Source organism: Tachyglossus aculeatus, chromosome 1 (genome assembly GCF_015852505.1).
Source record: "Tachyglossus aculeatus isolate mTacAcu1 chromosome 1, mTacAcu1.pri, whole genome shotgun sequence".
Classification (NCBI taxonomy): domain Eukaryota; kingdom Metazoa; phylum Chordata; class Mammalia; order Monotremata; family Tachyglossidae; genus Tachyglossus; species Tachyglossus aculeatus.
In genome coordinates, this window is record NC_052066.1 from 2273330 (window position 1) to 2298959 (window position 25630).

General features: G+C 48.4%; 1 protein-coding gene across 1 annotated transcript in view; it reads right to left on the reverse strand.

Annotated features, from left to right (window-relative positions):
- Positions 1-1009: 1009 nt before the first annotated feature.
- The window catches only part of OSBPL11 (oxysterol binding protein like 11), a 104323-nt gene continuing 79702 nt past the window's right edge, over positions 1010-25630 (reverse strand). The window contains exons 10-13 of the mRNA XM_038750536.1: positions 23213-23399; positions 13362-13544; positions 3867-4020; positions 1010-1171 (exon numbers count right to left, since the gene is read on the reverse strand). Coding sequence (XP_038606464.1) covers positions 1106-1171; positions 3867-4020; positions 13362-13544; positions 23213-23399 — 590 coding nt within the window. The 3' untranslated portion in view covers positions 1010-1105. The remainder of the gene's footprint in view (positions 1172-3866; positions 4021-13361; positions 13545-23212; positions 23400-25630) is intronic.

Sequence of the window (25630 nt, forward strand, 5' to 3'; positions counted from 1 at the left end):
CTCTCTATGCTGCCAACTTGGGACTTCCCAGGCGCTTAGTCCAGTGCTCTGCACACAGTAAGCGCTCAATAAACACGATTGAATGAATGAATGCTTGTACATCTTTATTACTCTATTTTATTTGTACATATTTATTCTATTTATTTTCTTAATACGTTTCGTTGTCTGTCTCCTTCTAGACTGTGAGCCCGCTGTCGGGTCGGGACCATCTCTATATGCTGCCAACTTGGGACTTCCCAAGCGCTTAGTCCAGTGCTCTGCACGCAGTAAGCGCTCGATAAATACGACTGAATGAATGAAAGCTTGTACGTCTTTATTACTCTATTTTATTTGTACATATTTATTCTATTTATTTTCTTAATACGTTTTGTTGTCTGTCTCCTTCTAGACCGTGAGCCCGCTGTCGGGTCGGGACCATCTCTATATGCTGCCAACTTGGGACTTCCCAGGCGCTTAGTCCAGTGCTCTGCACACAGTAAGCGCTCGATAAATACGATTGAATGAATGAATGACTGACTGAATGAATGAACAAACGCCGTTATTATTATTATTATTATCCCGTGCAGCCGGCGAAAGGCTCCCCATCGCTCGCCCCGCACCGCCGCACCCTCGCCCAGGGTCAGACTTTGGCCCGGTCAGCGTGGCATCTCTTTATTTTTATCCGGCCCGGGGCCCGCCCGCGGCCCCGAACCGTCCGGCCTGGAAGACGCCGCCGTCGCTCGTCCTCCCCACGCCCCGGGGGAGACCCGCCGCTAAAAAGGGGCCGCGTCCGTCCGCCGCCCGCCACGTCGGACCGTCCGTCCGTTCGTCCGCGGAGCTGGGCGCCCGACGGTCGGCGGTCCTCGGTGGCGGAGCCGATCCTCTTCGGCTCCCGAGAAGGACGGCGGGGAATCCCGTCGCCTCCGAGCGTCCGGCTGCGGTTGAAAGCCGGCCCGGCCGCAGCCGTCGCGGACGTCCGGGGGGACGTCCGGGAGGAGGAGGAGGAGGAAGGGGGTGAGGAGAAGGGCACCGGGCCCATCCCGGTCCGTCTCTAACACTGATTCCGGCCGGGGGACGGGACGGGACGGTCGGGCCGACATTCCCGGCCGAGCCGTCCGGCGGAGGGTCAGTCGGTCGGCTGAGGCTTCGGGGCGGCCTTCCCCAGCGGCTTGTGATAGACCCATCCGTCGCCCTGCAGAACAAGCGAGGATGGGTGAGGCGCCCGCCGACCCTCTCCCACCCCGCAGACGGGGGCGGGCCGCCACCCGGCAATCAATCAATCATATTTATAGAGCGCTTACCATGTGCAGAGCACTGTACTAAGCGCTTGGGAAGTCCAAGTTGGCAACATCTAGAGACGGTCCCTACCCGACAGTGGGCTCACGGTCTAGAACCTTTGGCGACCTTTGGGACGCCCTCCAAATCCGCATGGCGATTGCGGGGGTCGGCCCGGAGCCTGGCACTTGTACATATCTATTCTATTTATTTTGTTTTGTTAATGTGTCTGGTTTTGTTGTCCGCCTCCCCCTTCTAGACTGTGAGCCCGCTGTTGGGTAGGGATCGTCTCTAGATGATGCCAACTTGGACTTCCCGAGCGCTTAGTCCAGTGCTCTGCACACAGTGAGCGCTTAGTAAATACAACTGAATGAATGAATGTTTGTATGTATTTATTACTCTACTTGCACATATTTATTCTATTTATTTTATTTTGTTAATATGTTTTGTTTTGTTCTCTGTCTCCCCCTTCTAGACTGTGAGCCCGCTGTCAGGTAGGGACCGTCTCTCTATGTTGCCAACTTGGACTTCCCGAGCGCTTAGTCCAGTGCTCTGCACACAGTAAGCGCTCAATAAATACGATTGATTGATTGATTGATTGACCATCCAGGGGTTGAGGAAGGACCCCTGTGTGTTGCCAACTTGTACTTCCCAAGCGCTTAGTCCAGTGCTCTGCACACAGCAAGTGCTCAGTAAATACGACTGAATGAATGAATGAATGTTTGTATGTATTTATTACTCTATTTACTTGCACATATTTATTCTATCGATTTGATTTTATTAATATGTTTTGTCTTCTTGTCTGTCACCCCCTTCTAGACTGTGAGCCCGCTGTTGGGTAGGGACCGTCTCTATATGTTGCCAACTTGGACTTTCCAAGCGCTTAGTGCAGTGCTCTGCACACAGTAAGCGCTCAATAAATACGACTGATTGACTGATTGATTGACTGATTGATTGACCGTCCAGGAGTTGAGGAAGGACCCCTATGTGTTGCCAACTTGTACTTCCCAAGCGCTTAGTCCAGTGCTCTGCACACAGTAAGCGCTCAGTAAATACGACTGACTGAATGAATGTTTGTATGTATTTATTACTCTACTTGCACATATTTATTCTATCGATTTTATTTTATTAATATGTTTTGTCTTGTTGTCTGTCACCCCCTTCTAGACTGTGAGCCCGCTGTCGGGTAGGGACCGTCTCTAGGTGTTGCCAACTTGGACTTCCCCAGCGCTTAGTGCAGTGCTCTGCACACAGTAAGCGCTCAATCAATACGATTGATTGATTGATTGATTGACCGTCCAGGGGTTGAGGAAGGACCCCTATGTGTTGCCAACTTGTACTTCCCAAGCGCTTAGTCCAGTGCTCTGCACACAGTAAGTGCTCAGTAAATACGACTGAATGAATGAATGAATGTTTGTATGTATTTATTACTCTATTTACTTTACTTGCACATATTTATTCTATTTATTTTATTTTATTAATATGTTTTGTCTTGTTGTCTGTCACCCCCTTCTAGACTGTGAGCCCACTGTTGGGTAGGGACCGTCTCTAGATGTTGCCAACCTGGACTTTCCAAGCGCTTAGTCCAGTGCTCTGCACACAGTGAGGGCTCAATAAATACGACTGAATGAATGAATGCTTGTACGTATTTATTACTCTATTTTACTTGTACATATTTAGTCTATTTATTTTATTTTTTAAATATGCTTTGTTTTGTTGTCTGTCTCCCCCTTCTAGACTGTGAGCCCGTTGTCAGGTAGGGACCGTTTCTATATGTTGCCAACTTGTACTTCCCAAGCGCTTAGTCCAGTGCTCTGCACACAGTAAGCGCTCAATAAATACGATTGATTGATTGATTGTCTGTCTCCTCCTATTCATTCATTCATTCATTCATTCAATCGTACTTCTAGACTGTGAGCCCACTGTTGGGTAGGGACCGTCTCTCAATGTTGCCAACCAGGACTTCCCGAGCGCTTAGTCCAGTGCTCTGCACACAGTGAGCGCTCGATAAATACGACTGAATGAATGAATGAATGAATGTCTCCCCCTTCTAGCCTGTGAGCCCGCTGCTGGGTAGGGACTGTCTCTCGATGCTGCCAACCTGGACTTCCCGAGTGCTTAGTCCAGTGCTCTGCACACAGTGAGCGCTCGATAAATACGATTGAATGAATAAATAAATGAATGAATGTCTCCCCCTTCTAGCCTGTGAGCCCGCTGTTGGGTCGGGACCGTCTCTAGATGTTGCCAACTTGGACTTCCCAAGCGCTAAGTCCAGTGCTCTGCACACAGTAAGCGCTCAATAAATACAATGGAATGAATGTTTGTATGTTTTTATTACTCTATTTATTCTACTTGTACATATTCTATTTACTTCATTTGGTTTATATGTTTTGTTTTGTTGTCTGTCTCCCCTTTCTATTCATTCATTCATTCATTCCATTTTACTTCTAGACCGTGAGCCCACTGTCGGGTAGGGACCGTCTCTCGATGCTGCCAACCCGGACTTCCCGAGCGCTTAGTCCAGTGCTCTGCACACAGTGAGCGCTCAATAAATACGATTGAATGAGGGTGGTCGACGGACGGGTCAGCGGGGGGAGAGTCGGGGGTCCTACCTCCGGTAGGAAGTACTTGGTGCGCCACGGGACGCCCGTCTCGGCCCGGTGCCGCTCCTCGCTCCTCTGCCGCTCCTCCAGGACTCGCTTGTGCTCCGTGGCCTTGTCCAGCTCGGAGTCCCTTAGGGCGGCGGTCACCCGGCTCCACAGGCGTCTAGTACATAGGCACGGACGCGGGCTGGGCGGGCGCCACGGCCCCCGGGTCGCCGGGCACGGCCGCCCGCGCCGAGGGATGCGCGAGCAGGGAGGCTGGTCCCCGTCATCCCCCCGGGGCCCGTTGGCAGGGGGCATTTAGAGAAGCAGCGCGGCTCGGTGGAAAGGGCCCGGACTTTGCAGTCCGAAGTCCTGGGTTCGAATCCCGGCTCCACGGGCACTCCTCTGGGCTCCTCTCCCCCTCGTCCCCCTCTCCATCCCCCCGTCTTACCTCCTTCCCTTCCCCACAGCACCTGTATATATGTATATATGGTTGTACATATTTATTACTCTATTTATTTATTCATTTATTTATTTTACTTGTACATTTCTATCCTACTTATTTTATTTTGTTGGTATGTTTGGTTCTGTTCTCTGTCTCCCCCTTTTAGACTGTGAGCCCACTGTTGGGTAGGGACCGTCTCTATGTGATGCCAATTTGTACTTCCCAAGCGCTTAGTACAGTGCTCTGCACATAGTAAGCGCTCAATAAATACGATTGATTGATTGATTGATTGGGCCTCAGTTCCCTCATCTGTCAAATGGGGATTAAGACTGTGAGCCCCCCCGGGGGACAACCTGATCTCCTTGTAACCTCCCCAGTGCTTGGAACAGTGCTTGGCACATAGTAAACACTTTGGGTCTCAGTTGGTGGCTCTTTGGAAAGAGCCCGGGCTTTGGAGTTGGAGGTTATGGGTTCAAATCCCGGCTCCTCCAATTGTCAGCTGTGGGACTGTGGGCAAGTCACTTCACTTCTCTGGGCCTCAGTTACCTTCATCTGTAAAATGGGGATTAAGACTGCGAGCCCCCACCGTGGGACAACCTGATCTCCTTGTAACCTCCCCAGTGCTTGGAACAGCGCTTGGCACATAGTAAGCGCTTTGGGTCTCAGTTGGTGGCTCTTTGGAAAGAGCCCGGGCTTTGGAGTCGGAGGTCATGGGTTCAAATCCCGGCTCCTCCAATTGTCAGCTGTGGGACTGTGGGCAAGTCACTTCACTTCTCTGGGCCTCAGTTACCTTCATCTGTCAAATGGGGATGAAGACTGCGAGCCCCCCCGGGGGACAACCTGATCTCCTTGTAACCTCCCCAGTGCTTGGAACAGCGCTTTGCACATAGTAAACGCTTTGGGTCTCGGTGGCTCATTGGAAAGAGCCCGGGCTTTGGAGTCGGAGGTCATGGGTTCAAATCCCGGCTCCTCCAATTGTCAGCTGTGGGACTGTGGGCAAGTCACTTCACTTCTCTGGGCCTCAGTTACCTTCATCTGTAAAATGGGGATTAAGACTGCGAGCCCCCACCGTGGGACAACCTGATCTCCTTGTAACCTCCCCAGTGCTTGGAACAGCGCTTTGCACATAGTAAACGCTTTGGGTCTCGGTGGCTCATTGGAAAGAGCCCGGGCTTTGAGTCGGAGGTCATGGGTTCAAATCCCGACTCCTCCAATTGTCAGCTGTGGGACTGTGGGCACGTCACTTCGCTTCTCTGGGCCTCAGTTACCTTCATCTGTAAAATGGGGATTAAGACTGCGAGCCCCCCCGGGGGACAACCTGATCTCCTTGTAACCTCCCCAGTGCTTGGAACAGCGCTTGGCACATAGTAAAAGCTTTGGGTCTCAGTTGGTGGCTCATTGGAAAGAGCCCGGGCTTTGGAGTTGGAGGTTATGGGTTCAAATCCCGGCTCCTCCAATTGTCAGCTGTGTGACTTTGGGCAAGTCACTTCTCCGGGCCTCAGTGACCTCATCTGTAAAATAGGGATTAAGACTGTGAACCCCAAGTGGGACAACCTGATCACCTTGTATCCCCCCCAGCGCTTAGAACAGTGCTTGGCACATAGTAAGCGCTTAACAAATGCCATCATTATTATTATTATTAATAAATGCCATTTTGTCGTCTGTCTCCCCCTTTTAGACCGTGAGCCCGCTGTCAGGTAGGGACCGTCTCTAGATGTTGCCAACTTGGACTTCCCAAGCGCTTAGTCCAGTGCTCTGCACACAGTAAGCGCTCAATAAATACGATTGATTGATTGATTGATTGATTGATTGGAAAGGGCACGGACTCGGGAGTCCGAGGTCAGGGGTTTGAATCCCGGCTCTGTGGGCAAGTCACTTCACTTCTCCGGGCCTCAGTGACCTCATCTGTCAAATGGGGATGAAGACTGTGAGCCCCTCGGGGGACAACCTGATCGCCTTGTATACCCCCAGCGCTTAGAACAGTGCCTTGCACATAGTAAGCGCTTAATGAATGCGATTATTATTATTATAATAATAATATAATTATTATCCCCCTCCCCCTCCTCCCCTTCTCCACCCCGCCGCCTTACCTCCTTCCCTTCCCCACAGCACCTGTATATCTGTATATATGTTTGTAAAGATTTATTACTCTATTTATTTATTTATTTTATTTGTACATATTTATTCTATTTATTGTATTTTGTTAATATGTTTCGTCTTACTGTCCGTCTCCCCCTTCTAGACTGTGAGCCCACTGTTCGGTAGGGACCAGCTCTAGATGTTGCCAACTTGGACTTCCCAAGCGCTTAGTACAGTGCTCTGCACACAGTAAACGCTCAACAGATACGATTGATTGATTGACTGATTATTATTTAGAGAAGCAGCGTGGCTCGGTGTTAAGAGGCCGGGTTTTGGAGTCAGACTTCATGGGTTCGAATCCCGGCTCTGCCAATTGTCAGCTGTGTGACTTTGGGCAAGTCACTTCTCCGGGCCTCAGTGACCTCATCTGTAAAATGGGGGTGAAGACTGTGAGCCCCCCCGTGGGACAACCTGATCACCTTGTAACCTGCCCAGTGCTTAGAACAGTGCGTGGCACATAGTAAGCGCTTAATAAATGCCATTATTATTTAGGGGGTGGGGTCTGTGTCACCCCCGGGGCCGGCTAGCGGAGGGCTCTGGCCCGGCCATCGCCCTCGGTCCGGCTGGCGGGGGGCACTTGTTGGGGGACTGGGGGTTTTATTCATTCATTCACTCAATCGTATTTATTGAGCGCTTCCTGTGTGCAGAGCACTGTACTAAGCGCTTGGGAAGTCCAAGTTGGCAACATATAGAGATGGTCCCTACCCAACAACGGGCTCTGGGGGAATTCTGGGGGCCGGGACACTGTGGGAGGGGAGACTCGGGGGACTGTGGGATCTTGGGCAAGTCCCTTCAGTTTTCCGGGCCTCAGTTCCCTCATCCGTAAAATGGGGATGGAGACTGTGAGCCCCGGGGGACGGGGACTGTGTCCAACTTCTAATAATAATAATGATGGCATTTATTAAGTGCTTACTATGTGCCAAGCACTGTTCTACGCGCTGGGGAGGTTACAAGGTGATCAGGTTGGCCCACGGGGGGCTCACAGTCTTCATCCCCATTTTCCAGATGAGGTCGTCTAGACTGTGAGCCCTGAGCTCACCTCCTCCAGGAGGCCTTCCCAGACTGAGCCCCTTCCTTCCTCTCCCCCTCGTCCCCCTCTCCATCCCCCCATCTTACCTCCTTCCCTTCCCCACAGCACCTGGATAGATGGATAGATGTTTGTACAGATTTATTACTCTATTTATTTATTTATTTTACTTGTACATATCTATTCTATTTATTTTATTTTATTAATATGTTTGGTTTTGTTCTCCGTCTCTCCCTTCTAGACTGTGAGACCGCTGTTGGGTAGGGACCGGCTCTAGATGTTGCCAACTTGGACTTCCCAAGCGCTTAGTCCAGTGCTCTGCACACAGTAAGCGCTCAATAAATATGATTGAATGAATGAATGAATGAACCTGATTCCCTTGGATCCACCCCAGGCCTTAGTACAGGGCCTGGCACATAGTAAGTAATAATAGTAATAACGATGACATTTATTAAGCGCTTCCTATGTGCCAAGCACTCTTTGAATCACTGGGGAGGTTACAAGGTGATCAGGTTGTCCCACGAGGGGCTCACAGTCTTCATCCCCATTTTACAGATGAGGTCACTGAGGCCCAGAGAAGTGAAGTGACTTGCCCAAAGTCACACAGCTGACAATTGGCGGAGCCGGGATTTGAACCCCTGACCTCCGACTCCAAAGCCTGGGCTCTTTCCACTGAGCCACGCTGCTTCTCTAATGACAAGACTAAGAAGAAGAGGCTTGCGGGAAAAGCTAAGATAACAATAATAATAATAATAATAATGTTGGTAACAATAATAATAATAATGTTGGTATTTGTTAAGCGCTTACTATGTGCCAAGCACTGTTCTAAGCACTGGGATAGTTACAAGGTTATTAGGTTGTCCCACTTGGGGTTTACAGCCTTCATCCTCTTCTAGATGCCTCTTCTGTACATATTTATTGCTCTATTTATTTATTTATTTATTTATTTTACTTGTACCTATCTATTCCATTTATTTTATTTTGTTAGTATGTTTGGTTTTGTTCTCTGTCTCCCCCTTTTAGACTGTGAGCCCACTGTTGGGTAGGGACCGTCTCTAGATGTTGCCAACTTGTACCTCCCAAGCGCTTAGTACAGTGCTCTGCACACGGTAAGCGCTCAATACGATTGATTGATTGATTGATTGATTCTAGAGCCTCTTCTAGACTGTGAGCGCACTGTCTTCTAGCCTGTGAGCCCACTGCTGGGTAGGGACCGTCTCTATATGTTGCCAACTTGGACTTCCCAAGCGCTTAGTCCAGTGCTCTGCACACAGTAAGCGCTCAATAAATACGACTGAATGAATGAATGAATCCCCATTTGACAGATGGGGTCACTGAGGCCCAGAGAAGTGAAGTGAGTTGCCCTAAGTCACCCAGCTGACAATCGGCGGCGCCGGAATTTGAACCCGCGACCTCGGACTCCAAAGCCCGGGCTCTTTCCACTGAGCCGCGCTGCTTCTCTAATGACAAGACTAAGAAGAAGAGGCTTGTGGGCAAAGCTAACAATAATAATAATGATGGTATTTGGTAAGCGCTTACTATGTGCCAAGCACTGTTCTAAGCGTTGGGGGGTTACAAGGTGATCAGGTTGTCCCACGGGGGGGCTCACTGTCTTAATCCCCATTTTACAGATGAGGGAACTGAGGCTCAGAGAAGTGAAGTGACTTGCCCAAAGTCACACAGCTGACCGCTGGCGGAGCCAGAATTTGAACCCATGTATGTTTGGTTTTGTCGTCTGTCTCCCGCTTCTAGACTGTGAGCCCACTGTTGGGTAGGGACCGGCTCTAGATGTTGACAATTTGTACTTCCCAAGCGCTTAGTACAGTGCTCTGCACATAGTAAGCGCTCAATAAATACGATTGATGATGATGATGACCTCTGACTCCAAAGCCCGGGCTCTTTCCACTGAGCCACGCTGCTTCTATAATAATATATAATAACATATAATAGTAATAGCCATATAACATATAACAATAAAATAACACAGTAACATACAATATATAATTAATGCAATAAACAATATTGCAATAAACAAACAACACAGCAAAATACAACATATAATTAATGCAATAAACAATATTATTACTTAATATAATTACTATATAATTATTTTATATTAATTAATTAATATATAATTATATATATCACAATAACGTTGGTATTTGTTAAGCGCTGACTATGTGTCAAGCACTGTTCTAAGCGCCGGGATAGTTATAAGGTGAATACGTTGTCCCACTTGGGGCTCACAGTCTTTATCCCCATTTTACAGATGAGGTAACTGAGGCCCAGAGAAGTGAAGTGGCTTGCCCAAAGTCACCCAGCTGACAATTGGCGGAGCCGGGATTTGAACCCATGACCTCGGACTCCAAAGCCCGGGCTCTTTCCACTGAGCCACGCTGCTTCTCTAATGACAAGACTAAGGAGAAGAAGAGGCTTGTGGGCAATGCTAAGATAATAGAACAGTGCTCTGCACATAGTAAGTGCTTAACAAATGCCATTATAATAATAATAATAATAATACATAATAATGATGTTGGTAACAATAATAATAATAATGTTGGTATTTGTTAAGCGCTTACTACGTGCCAAGAACTGTTCTAAGCACCGGGATAGTTACAAGGTGATCAGGTTGTCCCACGGGGGGCTCCCAGTCGTCACCCCCATTTTCCAGACACTGAGGCCCAGAGAAGTGAAGTGACTTGCCCAGAGTCACCCAGCTGACAAGCGGCGGCACCAGGATTCGAACCCGTGACCTCGGACTCCAAAGCCCGGGCTCCTTCCACTGAGCCACGCTGCTTCTCTAGTGACAAGACTAAGGAGAAGAAGAGGCCTGTGGGCAAAGCACTTATGATGATGATGATGGCATTTATTAAGCGCTTACTATGTGCAGAGCACTGTTCTAAGCCCTGGGGAGGTTACAAGGGGATCAGGTTGCCCCACGGGGGGCTCACAGTCTTCATCCCCACTTTCCAGATAAGGGAACTGAGGCCCAGAGAAGTGAAGTGGCAAGAACTTATCTAAGCACTGGGATAGTTACAAGGTGATCAGGTTGTCCCACAGGGGACTCACTGTCTTCACTCCCATTTTCCAGATGAGGGAACTGAGGCCCAGAGAAGTGAAGTGACTTGCCCAGAGTCCCCCAGCTGACAAGCGGCGGCGCCGGGACTTGAACCCGCGACCTCGGACTCCAAAGCCCGGGCTCTTTCCACTGAGCCACGCTGCTTCTCTAGTGACAAGACTAAGGAGAAGAAGAGGCTTGTGGGCAAAGCTAACATAATAATAAATGATAATAATGATGTTGGTAACAATAATAATAATAGTGTTGGCATTTATTAAGCGCTTACTATGTGCCAAGCACTGTTCTAAGCACCGGGATAGTTACATGGCGATCAGGTTGTCCCACGGGGGGCTCACGGTCTTCACCCCCATTTTCCAGACACTGAGGCCCAGAGAAGTGAAGTGACTTGCCCAGAGTCCCCCAGCTGACAAGCGGCGGCGCCGGGATTCGAACCCGCTACCTCGGACTCCAAAGCCCGGGCTCTTTCCACTGAGCCACGCTGCTTCTCTAGTGACAAGACTAAGGAGAAGAAGAGGCTTGTGGGCAAAGCTAAGATAATAGAACAGTGCTCTGCACATAGTAAGTGCTTAACAAATGCCATTATAATAATAATAATAATACATAATAACGATGTTGGTAACAATGATAATAATAATGTTGGTATTTGTTGAGCGCTTACTACGTGCCAAGCACTGTTCTAAGCACCGGGATAGTTACAAGGCGATCAGGTTGTCCCACGGGGGGCTCACAGTCTTCACCCCCATTTTCCAGACACTGAGGCCCAGAGAAGTGAAGTGACTTGCCCAGAGTCCCCCAGCTGACAAGCAGCGGCGCCGGAATTCGAACCCACGACCTCGGACTCCAAAGCCCGGGCTCTTTCCACTGAGCCACGCTGCTTCTCTAGTGACAAGACTAAGAAGAAGAAGAGGCTCGTGGGCAAAGCTAACATAATAATAAATGATAATAATGATGTTGGTAACAATAATAATAATAGTGTTGGCATTTATTAAGCGCTTACTATGTGCCAAGCACTGTTCTAAGCACCGGGATAGTTACAAGGCGATCAGGTTGTCCCACGGGGGGCTCACAGTCTTCACCCCCATTTTCCAGACACTGAGGCCCAGAGAAGTGAAGTGACTTGCCCAGAGTCCCCCAGCTGACAAGCGGCGGCGCCGGGACTTGAACCCGCGACCTCGGACTCCAAAGCCCGGGCTCTTTCCACTGAGCCACGTTGCTTCTCTAGTGACAAGACTAAGAAGAAGAAGAGGCTTGTGGGCAAAGCTAACATAATAATAAATGATAATAATGATGTTGGTAACAATAATAATAATAGTGTTGGCATTTATTAAGCGCTTACTACGTGCCAAGCACTGTTCTAAGCACCGGGATAGTTACAAGGCGATCAGGTTGTCCCACGGGGGCTCACGGTCTTCACCCCCATTTTCCAGACACTGAGGCCCAGAGAAGTGAAGTGACTTGCCCAGAGTCCCCCAGCTGACAAGCGGCGGCGCCGGGACTCGAACCCGCGACCTCGGACTCCAAAGCCCGGGCTCTTTCTTTTAGACCACCGTTGGGTCGGGACCGTCTCTAAAAGTTGCCAACTTGGACTTCCCAAGCGCTTAGTCCAGTGCTCCGCACACAGTAAGCGCTCAATAACTACGATTGATTGATTGATTTCCGCTGAGCCGCGCTGCGGGCCGGCCATCACCCCGGGGGCCGCGGTCCCGCGTGCGAGGGCCCGGTGGCTGGCGGGGACTGTATTACCTGTATATATGTTTGTATATTTATTACTCTATGTATTTATTTATTTTACTTGTACATATCTATTCTATTTATTTTATTTTGTTAGTATGTTTGGTTTTGTTCTCTGTCTCCCCCCTTTTAGACTGTGAGCCCGCTGTTGGGTAGGGACTGTATGTGTTGCCAACTTGGACCTCCCAGGCGCTTAGTCTTGAGAAGCAGCGTGGCTCAGCAGGAAAGAGCCCAGGCTCTGGAGTCAGAGGTCACGGGTTCAAATCCCGGCTCCGCCCATTGTCAGCTGGGTGACTTGGGGCAAGTCACTTCACTTCTCTGGGCCTCAGTGACCTCATCTGGAAAATGGGGGTTAAATCCGTGAGCCCCCCCCCCCGTGGGACAACCTGATCACCTTGTAACCTCCCCAGCGCTTAGAACAGTGCTTTGCACATAGTAAGCGCTTGATAAATGCCATTATTATTATTATTTTTAGACCGTGAGCCCACTGCTGGGTAGGGACTGTCTCTATGTGTTGCCGATTTGTACTTCCCAAGCGCTTAGTCCAGTGCTCTGCACATAGTAAGCGCTCAATAAAGACGACTGATTGATTGATTGATTAGTCCAGTGCTCTGCACATAGTCAGCGCTCAATAAATACGATTGATGCCAAGCTATCAATCCGCTATCATCCCCATCCGCCAAGCTGGCTCTCTTCCTCCCTTCAAGGCCCTGCTGAGAGCTCACCTCCTCCAGGAGGCCTTCCCAGACTGAGCCCCTTCTTTCCTCTCCCCCTCGTCCCCCTCTCCATCCCCCCGTCTTACCTCCTTCCCTTCCCCACAGCACCTGTATATATGTATATATGGTTGTACATATTTATTACTCTATTTATTTATTTTACTTGTACATTTCTATCCTACTTATTTTATTTTGTTGGTACGTTTGGTTCTGTTCTCTGTCTCCCCCTTTTAGACTGTGAGCCCACTGTTGGGTAGGGACTGTCTCTATGTGATGCCAATTTGTACTTCCCAAGCGCTTAGTCCAGTGCTCTGCACATAGTAAGCGCTCAATAAAGACGATTGATTGATTGATTGATTGATTGATGATGATGATGATGACTGACCTGGACTCGTAGGGCCCCTGCTTCTCCAGGGGCCGGACCCTCTTGGGGGTGACGGGCAGCTTGCTGAGCTCCACCACTTTGGTTTCCCCGTTGCTGTAGGTGAACTCCAGCAGGCTGTTCCACTCGCCCTGCACCCTGCACACCACGGTGTTGCTCGGGTTCTGCTTCACCTCCGCCGTGACCCTGCCGGGATGGACGGGGGGTTGGGGTGGGCGTTCAGTCATTCAATCGTATTTATCAACATCATCAATCGTATTTATTGAGCGCTTACTATGTGCAGAGCATTGGACTAAGCACTTGGGAAGTCCAAGTTGGCAACATATAGAGACAGTCCCTACCCAACAGTGGGCTCACGGTCTAAAAGGGGGAGACAGAGAACAAAACCAAACATACTAACAAAATAAAATAAATAGAATAGATATGGACAAATAAATAGAGTAAAAAATATGTACAAACATATCTACATATATACAGGTGCTGTGGGGAAGGGAAGGAGGTAAGATGGGGGGGATGGAGAGGGGGACGAGGGGGAGAGGAAGGAAGGGGCTCAGTCTGGGAAGGCCTCCTGGAGGAGGTGAGCTCTCAGCAGGGCCTTGAAGGGAGGAAGAGAGGGAGCTTGGCGGAGGGGCGGAGGGATTGGGGGCATTCCGGGCCCGGGGGAGGACGGGGGCCGGGGGTCGATGGCGGGACGGGCGAGAGCGAGGTACGGGGAGGAGATTAGCGGCGGAGGAGCGGAGGGTGCGGGCTGGGCTGGACAAGGAGAGAAGGGAGGTGAGGTAGGAGGGGGCGAGGGGATGGATGGACAGCCTTGAAGCCCAGGGGGAGGAGTTTCTGCCTGATGCGCAGATTGATTGGGAGCCACTGGAGATTTTTGGAGATTTACTGAGCGCTTACCGTGGGCAGAGCACTGGACTCAACGCTTGGGACGTCCAAGTTGGCAACACCTCGAGACGGTCCCTACCCGACAGCGGGCTCGCGGTCTAGAAGGAGACACGTTCTCTGTCTCCCCCTTTTAGACTGGGAGCCCGCTGTTGGGTAGGGACTGTCTCTAGATGTTGCCAGTTTGGACTTCCCAAGCGCTTAGTACAGTGCTCTGCACATAGTAAGCGCTCAATAAATACGATTGATGATGATGATGATGAAGGGGGACAGCACCTGTGTATATGTATGTGCCGATTTATTACTCTATTTATTTTGCTCTATTTTATTTTGTTAATATGTTTTGTTGCCTGTCTCCCCCTTCTATTCATTCATTCATTCAATCGTATTTATTGAGCGCTTCTAAGCACTTGGGAAGTCCAAGTCGGCAACATCTAAAGATGGTCTCTACCCATCAGTGGGCTCACGGTCTAGATTACTTGTACGTATTTACTATTCTATTTATTTTATTTTGTTAATATGCTTTGTTGCCTGTCTCCCCCTTCTATTCGTTCATTCAATCGTATTTATTGAGCGCTTACCGTGTGCAGAGCACTGGACTAAGCGCTTGGGACGTCCAAGTCGGCAACATCTAGAGACGGTCCCTACCTATCAGCGGGCTCACGGTCTAGATTACTTGTACGTATTTACTATTCTATTTATTTTATTTTGTTAATATGCTTTGTTGCCTGTCTCCCCCTTCTATTCATTCATTCAATCGTATTTATTGAGCGCTTACCGTGTGCACAGCACTGGACTAAGCGCTTGGGACGTCCAAGTTGGCAACATCTAGAGACGGTCCCTACCTGACAGTGGGCTCACAGTCTAGAAGGGGGACAGCACCCCTATATATGTATATACATTTGTACATATTTATTACTCTATTTTACTTGTACATATTTACTATTCTATTTATTTTATTCTGTTAATATGTTTTGTTTTGTTGCCTGTCTCCCCCTTCTGTTCATTCATTCATTCATTCAATCGTACTTCTAGACGGTGAGCCCACTGTTGGGTAGGGACCGTCTCTAGATGTTGCCAATTTGGACTTCACAAGCGCTTAGTCCAGTGCTCTGCACACAGTAAGCGCTCAATAAATACAATTGAATGAATGAAGGAATTTATTGAGCACTTACTGTGTGCAGAGCACTGTACTGAGCGCTTGGGAAGTCCAAGTCGGCAACATCTAGAGACGGTCCCTACCTATCAGCGGGCTCACCGTCTAGAAGGGGGACAGCACCTGTATATATGTACGTACCTATTTGTTACTCTATTTGTTTTACCAGTACATATTCACTATTCAATTTTATTAATATGTTTTGTTGCCTGTCTTCCTCTTCTATTCATTCATTCATTCAATCGTATTTATTGAGCGCTTACTGTGCGCAGAGCACTGGACTAAATGCTTGGGAAGTCCAAGTCGGCAACATATAGAGACGGTCCCTACCCGACAGCGGGCTCACGGTCTAGAAGGGGGACAGCACCTGTATATATGTATGTACCTATTTATTACTCTATTTTACTTGTACATATTTACTATTCTATTTATTTTATTTTGTTATATGTTTTGTTGCCTGTCTCCCCCTTCTATTCATTCATTCATTCATTCAATCGTATTTATTGAGCGCTTACCATGTGCACAGCACTGGACTAAGCGCTTGGGAAGTCCAAGTCGGCAACATCTAAAGATGGTCCCTACCCATCAGCAGCTCACGTTCTAGATTACTTGTACATATTTACTATTTATTTTATTTTGTTAATATGCTTTGTTGCCTGTCTCCCCCTCCTATTCATTCATTCATTCAAATTTATTGAGCGCTTACTGTGTGCAGAGCACTGGACTAAGCGCTTGGGACGTCCAAGTCGGCAACATCTAGAGACGGTCCCTACCCATCAGCGGGCTCACGGTCTAGATTACTTATACATATTTACTATTCTATTGATTTTATTTTGTTAATGTTTTGTTGCCTGTCTCCCCCTTCTATTCATTCATTCATTCAATCGTATTTATTGAGCGCTTACCGTGTGCACAGCACTGGACTAAGCGCTTGGGACGTCCAAGTCGGCAACATCTAGAGATGGTCCCTACCCATCAGCGGGCTCACAGTCTAGATTACTTGTACGTATTTACTATTCTATTTATTTTATTTTGTTAATATGCTTTGTTGCCTTCTATTCATTCATTCATTCAATCGTATTTATTGAGCGCTTACTGTGTGCAGAGCTCTGTACTGGGCGCTTGGGAAGTCCAAGTTGGCAACATCGAGAGACGGTCCCTACCCAACAGCGGGCTCACGGTCTAGAAGGGGGACAGTACCTGTATATATGTATGTACCTATTTATTACTCTATTTTACTTGTACATATTTACTATTCTATTTATTTTATTTTGTTATAATATGTTTTGTTGCCTGTCTCCCCCTTCTATTCATTCATTCATTCATTCAATCGTATTTATTGAGCGCTTACCGTGTGCACAGCACTGGACTCAACGCTTGGGACGTCCAAGTTGGCAACATCTAGAGACGGTCCCTACCCATCAGTGGGCTCACGGTCTAGATTACTTGTACATATTTACTATTCTATTTATTTTATTTTGTTAATAGGTTTTGTTGCCTGTCTCCCCCTTTATTCATTCATTCATTCAATCGTATTTATTGAGCGCTTACTGTGTGCAGAGCACTGGACTAAGCGCTTGGGACGTACAAGTCGGCAACATCTAGAGACGGTCCCTACCCGACAGCGGGCTCACAGTCTAGAAGGGGGACAGCACCTGTATATATGTATGTACAGATTTATTACTCTATTTATTTTACTTGTACATATTTGCTATTCTATTTATTTTATTTTGTTGATATGCTTGGTTGCCTGACCCCCCCCTTCTATTCATTCATTCATTCAATCGTATTTATCGAGCGCTTACTGTGTGCACAGCACTGGTCATTCATTCATTCAATCGTATTTATTGAGCGCTTACCGTGTGCAGAGCACTGGACTAAACGCTTGGGAAGTCCAAGTTGGCAACATATAGAGACGGTCCCTACCCGACAGTGGGCTCACAGTCTAGAAGGGGGGCAGCACCTTTATATATGTATATATGTTTGTACATATTTATTCCTCTATTTTACTTGTACATATTTACTATTCTATTTATTTTATTCTGTTAATATGTTTTGTTTTGTTGCCTGTCTCCCCCTTCGATTCATTCATTCATTCATTCATTCAATCATACTTCTAGACTGCGAGCCCGCTGTTGGGTAGGTACCGTCTCTCGATGTTGCCAACTTGGACTTCCCAAGCGCTTAGTCCAGTGCTCTGCACACAGTAAGTGCTCAATAAATACGATTGAATGAATGAATGAATGAACTTATTGAGCGCTTATTGTGTGCAGAGCACTGGACTAAGCGCTTGGGAAGTCCAAGTCGGCAACAACGAGAGACGGTCCCTACCCAACAGTGGGCTCACAGTCTAGAAGGGGGAGACAGAGAACGAAACAAACATATTAACAAAATAAAGTAAATAGAATAAATATGTACAAATAAAATAAATAAATAGAGTAATAAACCCGTACAAACATATATAAATATATACAGGTGCTGCGGGGAGGGGAAGGAGGTAAGGCGGGGGCTCCGCTGCCTGCATCTTTTTACCTAAATCATCGTTCAGTCCGCGTCGCCCCACTCCTCAAGACCCTTCCACGGTCCCCCAGCCCCCTCGGCATTTCATTTATTCATTCCATCGCATTTATTGGGCGTTTAATCCATTCATTCATTCGCTCGTATTTACTGAGCGCTTCCTGTGTGCAGAGCACTGGATTAAGCGCTTGGGAAGTCCAAGTCGGCCACATCTAGAGCCGGTCCCTACCCAACAGTTGGCTCACGGTCTAGAAGGGGGAGACAGACGACAAAACAAAACATATTCACCCAATAAAATAAATAGAATAAATATGTACAAATAAATTAAATAAAGTAATAATCCCGTACAAACAAATATAAATATATACAGGTGCTGCGGGGAGGGGAAGGAGGTAAGGCGGGGGCTCTGCTGCCTGCATCTTTTTACCTAAATCATCGTTCAGTCCGCTCCTCAAGACCCTTCCACGGTTTCCCCAGCCCCCTTGGCATTTCATTTATTCATTCCACCACATTTATTGGGCGTTTAATCCATTCATTCATTCACTCGTATTTACTGAGCGCTTCCTGTGTGCAGAACACTGGACTAAGCGCTTGGGAAGTCCAAGTCGGCCACATCTAGAGCCGGTCCCGACCCGCCGGCGGGCTCACGGTCTAGAAGGGGGAGACGGACGGCAAAACGAAATTTATAAACCAAATTAAATAAATAGAAGAAATCTGTACAAATGAAATAAATCCATAAATAGAGGAATAAATCCGTACGATCATATGTACATCTATACAGGGGCTGTGGGGAGGGGAAGGAGGGAAGGCGGGGGGGATGGGGAGGGGGAGGACGGGGGGACCGGGGAGGGGAGTCCAGCACAGAGCCGGCCAGGAGGCGCCCAATCTATGACAGGACGGGCGGCCCAGTTCCTCCTAACCCGTCTACACCCTCCCTCCCATGATTACCCTGTTCGGCGGTGCTGGGCCCACTGTTGGGTAGGGACCGTCTCTATATGTCGCCAACTTGTCCTTCCCAAGCGCATAGTCCAGTGCTCTGCACACAGTAAGCGCTCAATAAATACGACTGATTGATTGATTGCCCTGCTCGGCGGTGCTGGGCCCACTGTTGGGTAGGGACCGTCTCTATATGTCGCCAACTTGTCCTTCCCAAGCGCATAGTACAGTGCTCTGCACACAGAAAGCGCTCAATAAATACGATTGATTGATTGATTGCCCTGCTCGGTGGTGCTGGGCCCACCGTTGGGTAGGGACCATCTCTAGATGTTGCCAACTTGGACTTCCCAAGCGCTTAGTCCAGTGCTCTGCACCCAGTAAGCGCTCAATAAATAATAATAATAACAATGATAGCATTTATTAAGCGCTTACTATAGGCAAAGCACTGTTCTAAGCGCTGGGGAGGTTACAAGGTGATCAGGTTGTCCCACGGGGGGCTCCCAGTCTTCATCCCCATTTTCCAGATGAGGGAACTGAGGCCCAGAGAAGTGAGGTGACTTGCCCAAAGTCACACAGCTGACAATTGGGAGTCAGAGGTCGTGGGTTCGAGTCCCAGCTCCACCACATGTGTACTGTGTGACCTTGGGCAAGTCACTTAACTTCTTTGAGCCTCAGTTCCCTCATCTGTAAAAGGGGGATTAAGACTGTGAGCCCCCCGTGGGACAACATGATCACCTTGTATCCCCCCCCCAGCGCTTAGAACAGTGCTTGGCACATAGTAAGCGCTTAACAAATGCCATCATCTTCATCATCATCATCATCATCATCTGCGACCTTTGGACCGTCGGTGTTCGCCCTACCCCCAAACCCACAGTACTTATAATAATAACAATAATAATAATGGCATTTATTAAGCGCTTACTATGTGCCAAGCACTGTTCTAAGCGCTGGGGAGGTTACAAGGTGATCAGGTTGTCCCACGGGAGGGGCTCACAGTCTTCATCCCCATTTTACAGATGAGGTGACTGAGGCACAGAGAATAATAATAATAATAATAATGGCATTTATTAAGCGCTTACTACGTGCGAAGCACCGTTCTAAGTGCTGGGGAGATACAAGGTGATCAGGTTGTCCCCCGGGGGGCTCACAGTCTTCATCCCCATTTGACAGATGAGGTGACTGAGGCACAGAGAATAATAATAGTAATAATAATGGCATTTATTAGGCGCTTACTATGTGCGAAGCACCGTTCTAAGCGCTGGGGAGGTTACAAGGTGATCAGGTTGTCCCACAGGGGGCTCACAGTCTTCATCCCCATTTTACAGATGAGGGAACTGAGACCCAGAGAAATGAAGTGACTTGCCCAAAGTCACACAGCTGATAAATGTACTTCCCAAGCGCTTAGTCCAGTGCTCTGCACACAGTAGGCGCTCAATAAATACGACTGAATGAATGAATGAACGAATGAATAAACGGCAGGGCAGGGATAAATCCCAGTGACTGACAGACTGGGCTCAGTGCTCGGCCCACAGCGCTCAATCAATCAATCGTATTTATTGAGCGCTTACTGTGTGCAGAGCACTGGACTAAGCGCTTGGGAAGTCCAAGTGGGCAAGATATAGAGACGGTCCCTACCCAACAGTGGGCTCACATAATAAATGCCATTATTATTATTATTATAAAACCAAACATACTATCAATGTGTTAACAACAACATAAATCCCAGTGACTGACGCACTGGGCTCGGTGCTCGGCCCACAGTGCTCAATCAATCAATCAATCGTATTTATTGAGCGCTTACCGTGTGCAGAGCACTGTACTAAGCGCTTGGGAAGTCCAAATTGGCAACATATAGAGACGGTCCCTACCCAACAGTGGGCTCACATAATAAATGCCATCATTGTTATTATTATTATTATAAAACAAAACATACTGACAATGTGTTAACAACAACATAAATCCCAGTGACTGATGGACTGGGCTCAGTGCTCGGCCCACAGCGCTCAATCAATCGTATTTATTGAGCGCTTACTGTGTGCAGAGCACTGTACTAAGCGCTTGGGAAGTCCAAGTTGGCAACATCTAGAGACGGTCCCTACCCAACAGTGGGCTCACAGACTAGAAGGGGGAGACATTCATTCATTCATTCATTCAATCGCATTTATTGAGCGCTTACTGTGTGCAGAGCACTGGTCTAAGCGCTTGGGAAGTCCAAGTGGGCAACATATAGAGACGGTCCTGACCCAACAGCGGGCTCCCAGGCTAGAAGGGAAGCAGCGTGGCTCAGTGGAAAGAGCCCAGGCTTTGGAGTCAGAGGTCATGGGTTCAAATCCCGACTCCGCCACTTGTCAGTAGTGTGACGTTGGGCAAGTCACTTCACTTCTCTGGGCCTCAGTTCCCTCATCTGGAAAATGGGGATGAAGACTGGAAGCCCCACGTGGGACAACTTGATTACCTTGTATCTACCCCAGCGCTTAGAACAGTGCTTTGCACATAGTAAGCGCTTAACAAATGCCATCATCATTATTATTATTATTATTATTATTAGAAGGGGGAGACATTCATTCATTCATTCATTCAATCGTATTTATTGAGCGCTTACTGTGTGCTGAGCACTGCACTAAGCGCTTGGGAAGTCCAAGTTGGCAACATCCAGAGACGGTCCCTACCCAACAGCGGGCTCCCAGTCTAGAAAGACATTCATTCATTCATTCATTCAATCGTGTTTATTGAGCACTTCCTGTGCGCAGAGCACTGTACTAAGCGCTTGGGAAGTCCAAGTGGGCAACATAGAGAGACGGTTCCGGCCCAACAGCGGGCTCACAGTCTAGAAGGGGGAGACATTCATTCATTCATTCATTCATTCATTTGGACTGTGAGCCCACTGTTGGGTAGGAACCGTCTCTATATGTTGCCCACTTTTACTTCCCAAGCGCTTAGTCCAGTGCTCTGCACATAGTAAGCGCTCAAGAAATACGATTGATGATGATGATGATTCAATCGCATTTATTGAGCACTTACTGTGTGCAGAGCAGTGTACTAGGCGCTTGGGAAGTCCAAGTGGGCAACATCTAGAGACGGTCCCGACCCAACAGTGGGCTCACAGGCTAGAAGGGAGAGACATTCATTCATTCATTCATTCATTCAATCGTGTTTATTGAGCGCTTCCTGTGCGCAGAGCACTGGACTAAGCGCTTGGGAAGTCCAAGTGGGCAACATAGAGAGACGGTTCCGGCCCAACAGTGGGCTCACAGTCTAGAAGGGGGAGACATTCATTCATTCATTCATTCATTCATTCATTTAGACTGTGAGCCCACTGTTGGGTAGGGACTGTCTCTATATGTTGCCCACTTGGACTTCCCAAGCGCTTAGTCCAGTGCTCTGCACATAGTAAGCGCTCAATAAATACGATTGATGATGATGATGATGATTCAATCGTATTTATTGAGCGCTGACCGTGTGCAGAGCACTGGTCTAAGCGCTTGGGAAGTCCAAGTTGGCAACATCTAGAGACGGTCCCGACCCAACAGCGGGCTCACAGTCTAGAAGGGGGAGACATTCATTCATTCATTCATTCAATCGTATTTATTGAGCGCTTCCTGTGCGCAGAGCACTGTACTAAGCGCTTGGGAAGTCCAAGTGGGCAACATAGAGAGACGGTTCCGGCCCAACAGTGGACTCACAGTCTAGAAGGGGGAGACATTCATTCATTCATTCATTTAGACTGTGAGCCCACTGTTGGCTAGGGACTGTATATGTTGCCCACTTGTACTTCCCAAGCGCTTAGTCCAGTGCTCTGCACATAGTAAGCGCTCAATAAATACGACTGATGATGATGATGATGAGTCAATCTTATTTATTGAGCGCTTACTGTGTGCAGAGCAGTGTACTAGGCGCTTGGGAAGTCCAAGTGGGCAACATCTAGAGACGGTCCCGACCCAACAGTGGGCTCACAGTCTAGAAGGGGGAGACATTCATTCATTCATTCACTCAATCGCATTTATTGAGCGCTTACCGTGTGCAGAGCACTGGTCTAAGCGCTTGGGAAGTCCAAGCTGGCAACATCTAGAGACGGTTCCAACCCAACAGTGGGCTCACAGTCTAGAAGGGGGAGCCATTCATTCATTCATTCATTCAATCAATTCATTCATTCATTCAATTCCTTCACAGTCTTTTAGACTGTGAGCCCACTGTTGGGTAGGGACTGCCTCTATACGTTGCCAGTTTGTCCTTCCCAAGCGCTTAGTCCAGTGCTCTGCACATAGTAAGCGCTCAATAAATACGATTGATGATGATGATGATTCCATCGCATTTACTGGGGGTCAGGGGGATTGTTTGGACGGGGGGTCGGGGGAGCTCTCACCGGTGCACTTTGCCCCCGTAGAAGGGCTTGGTGTGGAAGACGACGCTGGCCGAATAGCCCGTCTTGGGGCAGTTGATGGTGACTTTCCCCCCCAGCTCCACCCAGGGCACGGTGAGGATGGAGCGGGCGTAGGCCGACGGCAGGGTGAACGTGTACTCCTCGCCGTGCTCCAGGAGGCTCAGGAGCCCTGCGAAGGGAGGACGCAATGATAAGAATCATAGACGTTCACTAAATAGCACTTACTGAGCGCCTACTGCGTGCGGAAACACCGAGCCGGGTGTCAAAACCTCCAATCAATCAATCAATCAATCAATCGTATTTATTGAGCGCTTACTATGTGCAGAGCACTGGACTAAGCGCTTGGGAAGTACAGATTGGCATCACATAGAGACAGTCCCTACCCAACAGTGGGCTCACAGTCTAAAAGGGGGAGACAGAGAACAGAACCAAACATACCAACAAAATAAAATAAGTAGGATAGAAATGTACAAGTAAAATAAATAAATAAATAAATAGAGTAATAAATATGTACAACCATATATACATATATACAGGTGCTGTGGGGAAGGGAAGGAGGTAAGACGGGGGGATGGAGAGGGGGACGAGGGGGAGAGGAAAGAAGGGGCTCAGTCTGGGATAAATAGAATAAATAGAATTATAGCTATATAATAACGATGGCATTTATTAAGCGCTTGCTATCCATCGCATTTATTGAGCGCTTACTGTGGGCAGAGCACTGGACTAAGCGCTTGGGAAGTCCAAATTGGCAACATCGAGAGCCGGTCCCTACCCGACAGTGGGCTCACGGTCTTAAAGGGGGAGGCGGGGAACGAAACCAAACGTACTAACAAAATAAAATAAATAGAATGGATATGGACAAGCAAAATAAATAAAGAAATAGAGTGCAAAGCGCACTGTTCTAAGCGCGGGGGGTGGATGCAAGGTGATCAAGTTGTCCCACGTGGGGCTCCCAGTCTTCATCCCCATTTGACAGATGAGGGAACTGAGGCTCAGAGGAGTTAAGTGACTTGCCCAAGGTCACACGGCAGAGCCGGGATTTGAACCCAGGACCTCTGACTCCAAAGCCCGGGCTCTTTTCCACTGAGCCACACCGCTTCTCTAAATCGAGCGCTTACTGTGTGCAGAAACACCTAGACGGGTGTCAAAACCGTCGGAATAAATAGAATTATAGCTATATAATAATGATGGCATTTATTAAGCGCTTACTATGGGCAAAGCACACTGTTCTAAGCGCTGGGGAGGCTACAAGGTGATCAGGTTGTCCCATGTGGGGCTCCCAGTCTTCATCCCCATTTTCCAGATGAGGGAACTGAGGCTCAGAGGAGTTAAGTGACTTGCCCAAGGTCACACGGCAGACACGCGGCGGAGCCGGGATTTGAACCCAGGACCTCTGACTCCAAAGCCCGGGCTCTTTTCCACTGAGCCACGCCGCTTCTCTAAATTGAGCGCTTACTGCGTGCAGAAACACCTAGACGGGTGTCAAAACCGTCAGAATAAATAGAATTATAGCTATATAATAATGCTGGCATTTATTAAGCGCTTACTATGTGCAAAGCGCACTGTTCTAAGCGCTGGGGGTGGATGCAAGGTGATCAGGTTGTCCCACGGGGGGGCTCCCAGTCTTCATCCCCATTTGACAGATGAGGGAACTGAGGCTCAGAGGAGTTAAGTGACTTGCCCAAGGTCACACGGCAGACATGCAGCGGAGCCGGGATTTGAACCCAGGACCTCTGACTCCAAAGCTTGGGCTCTTTGCCACCGAGCCACGCTGCTTCTCTAAATTGAGCGCTTACTGCGTGCAGAAACACCTAGACGGGTGTCAAAACCGTCGGAATAAATAGAATTATAGTTATATAATAATGTTGGCATTTATTAAGCGCTTACTATGTGCAAAGCGCACTGTTCTAAGCGCTCGGGAGGCTACAAGGTGATCAGGTTGTCCCACGTGGGGCTCCCAGTCTTCATCCCCATTTTCCAGATGAGGGAACTGAGGCTCAGAGGAGTTAAGTGACTTGCCCATCATACGGCAGACATGCGGCGGAGCCGGGATTTGAACCCAGGACCTCTGACTCCAAAGCCCGGGCTCTTTTCCACTGAGCCACGCTGCTTCTCTAAATTGAGCGCTTACTGCGTGCAGAAACACCTAGACGGGTGTCAAAACCGTCAGAATAAATAGAATTATAGCTATATAATAATGCTGGCATTTATTAAGCGCTTACTATGGGCAAAGCGCACTGTTCTAAGCGCTGGGGGTGGATACAAGGTGATCAGGTTGTCCCACGGGGGGCTCACAGTCTTCATCCCCGTTTTACAGATGAGGTCATTGAGGCTCAGAGGAGTTAAGTGACTTGCCCAAGGTCACACGGCAGACACGCGGAGGAGCCGGGATTTGAACCC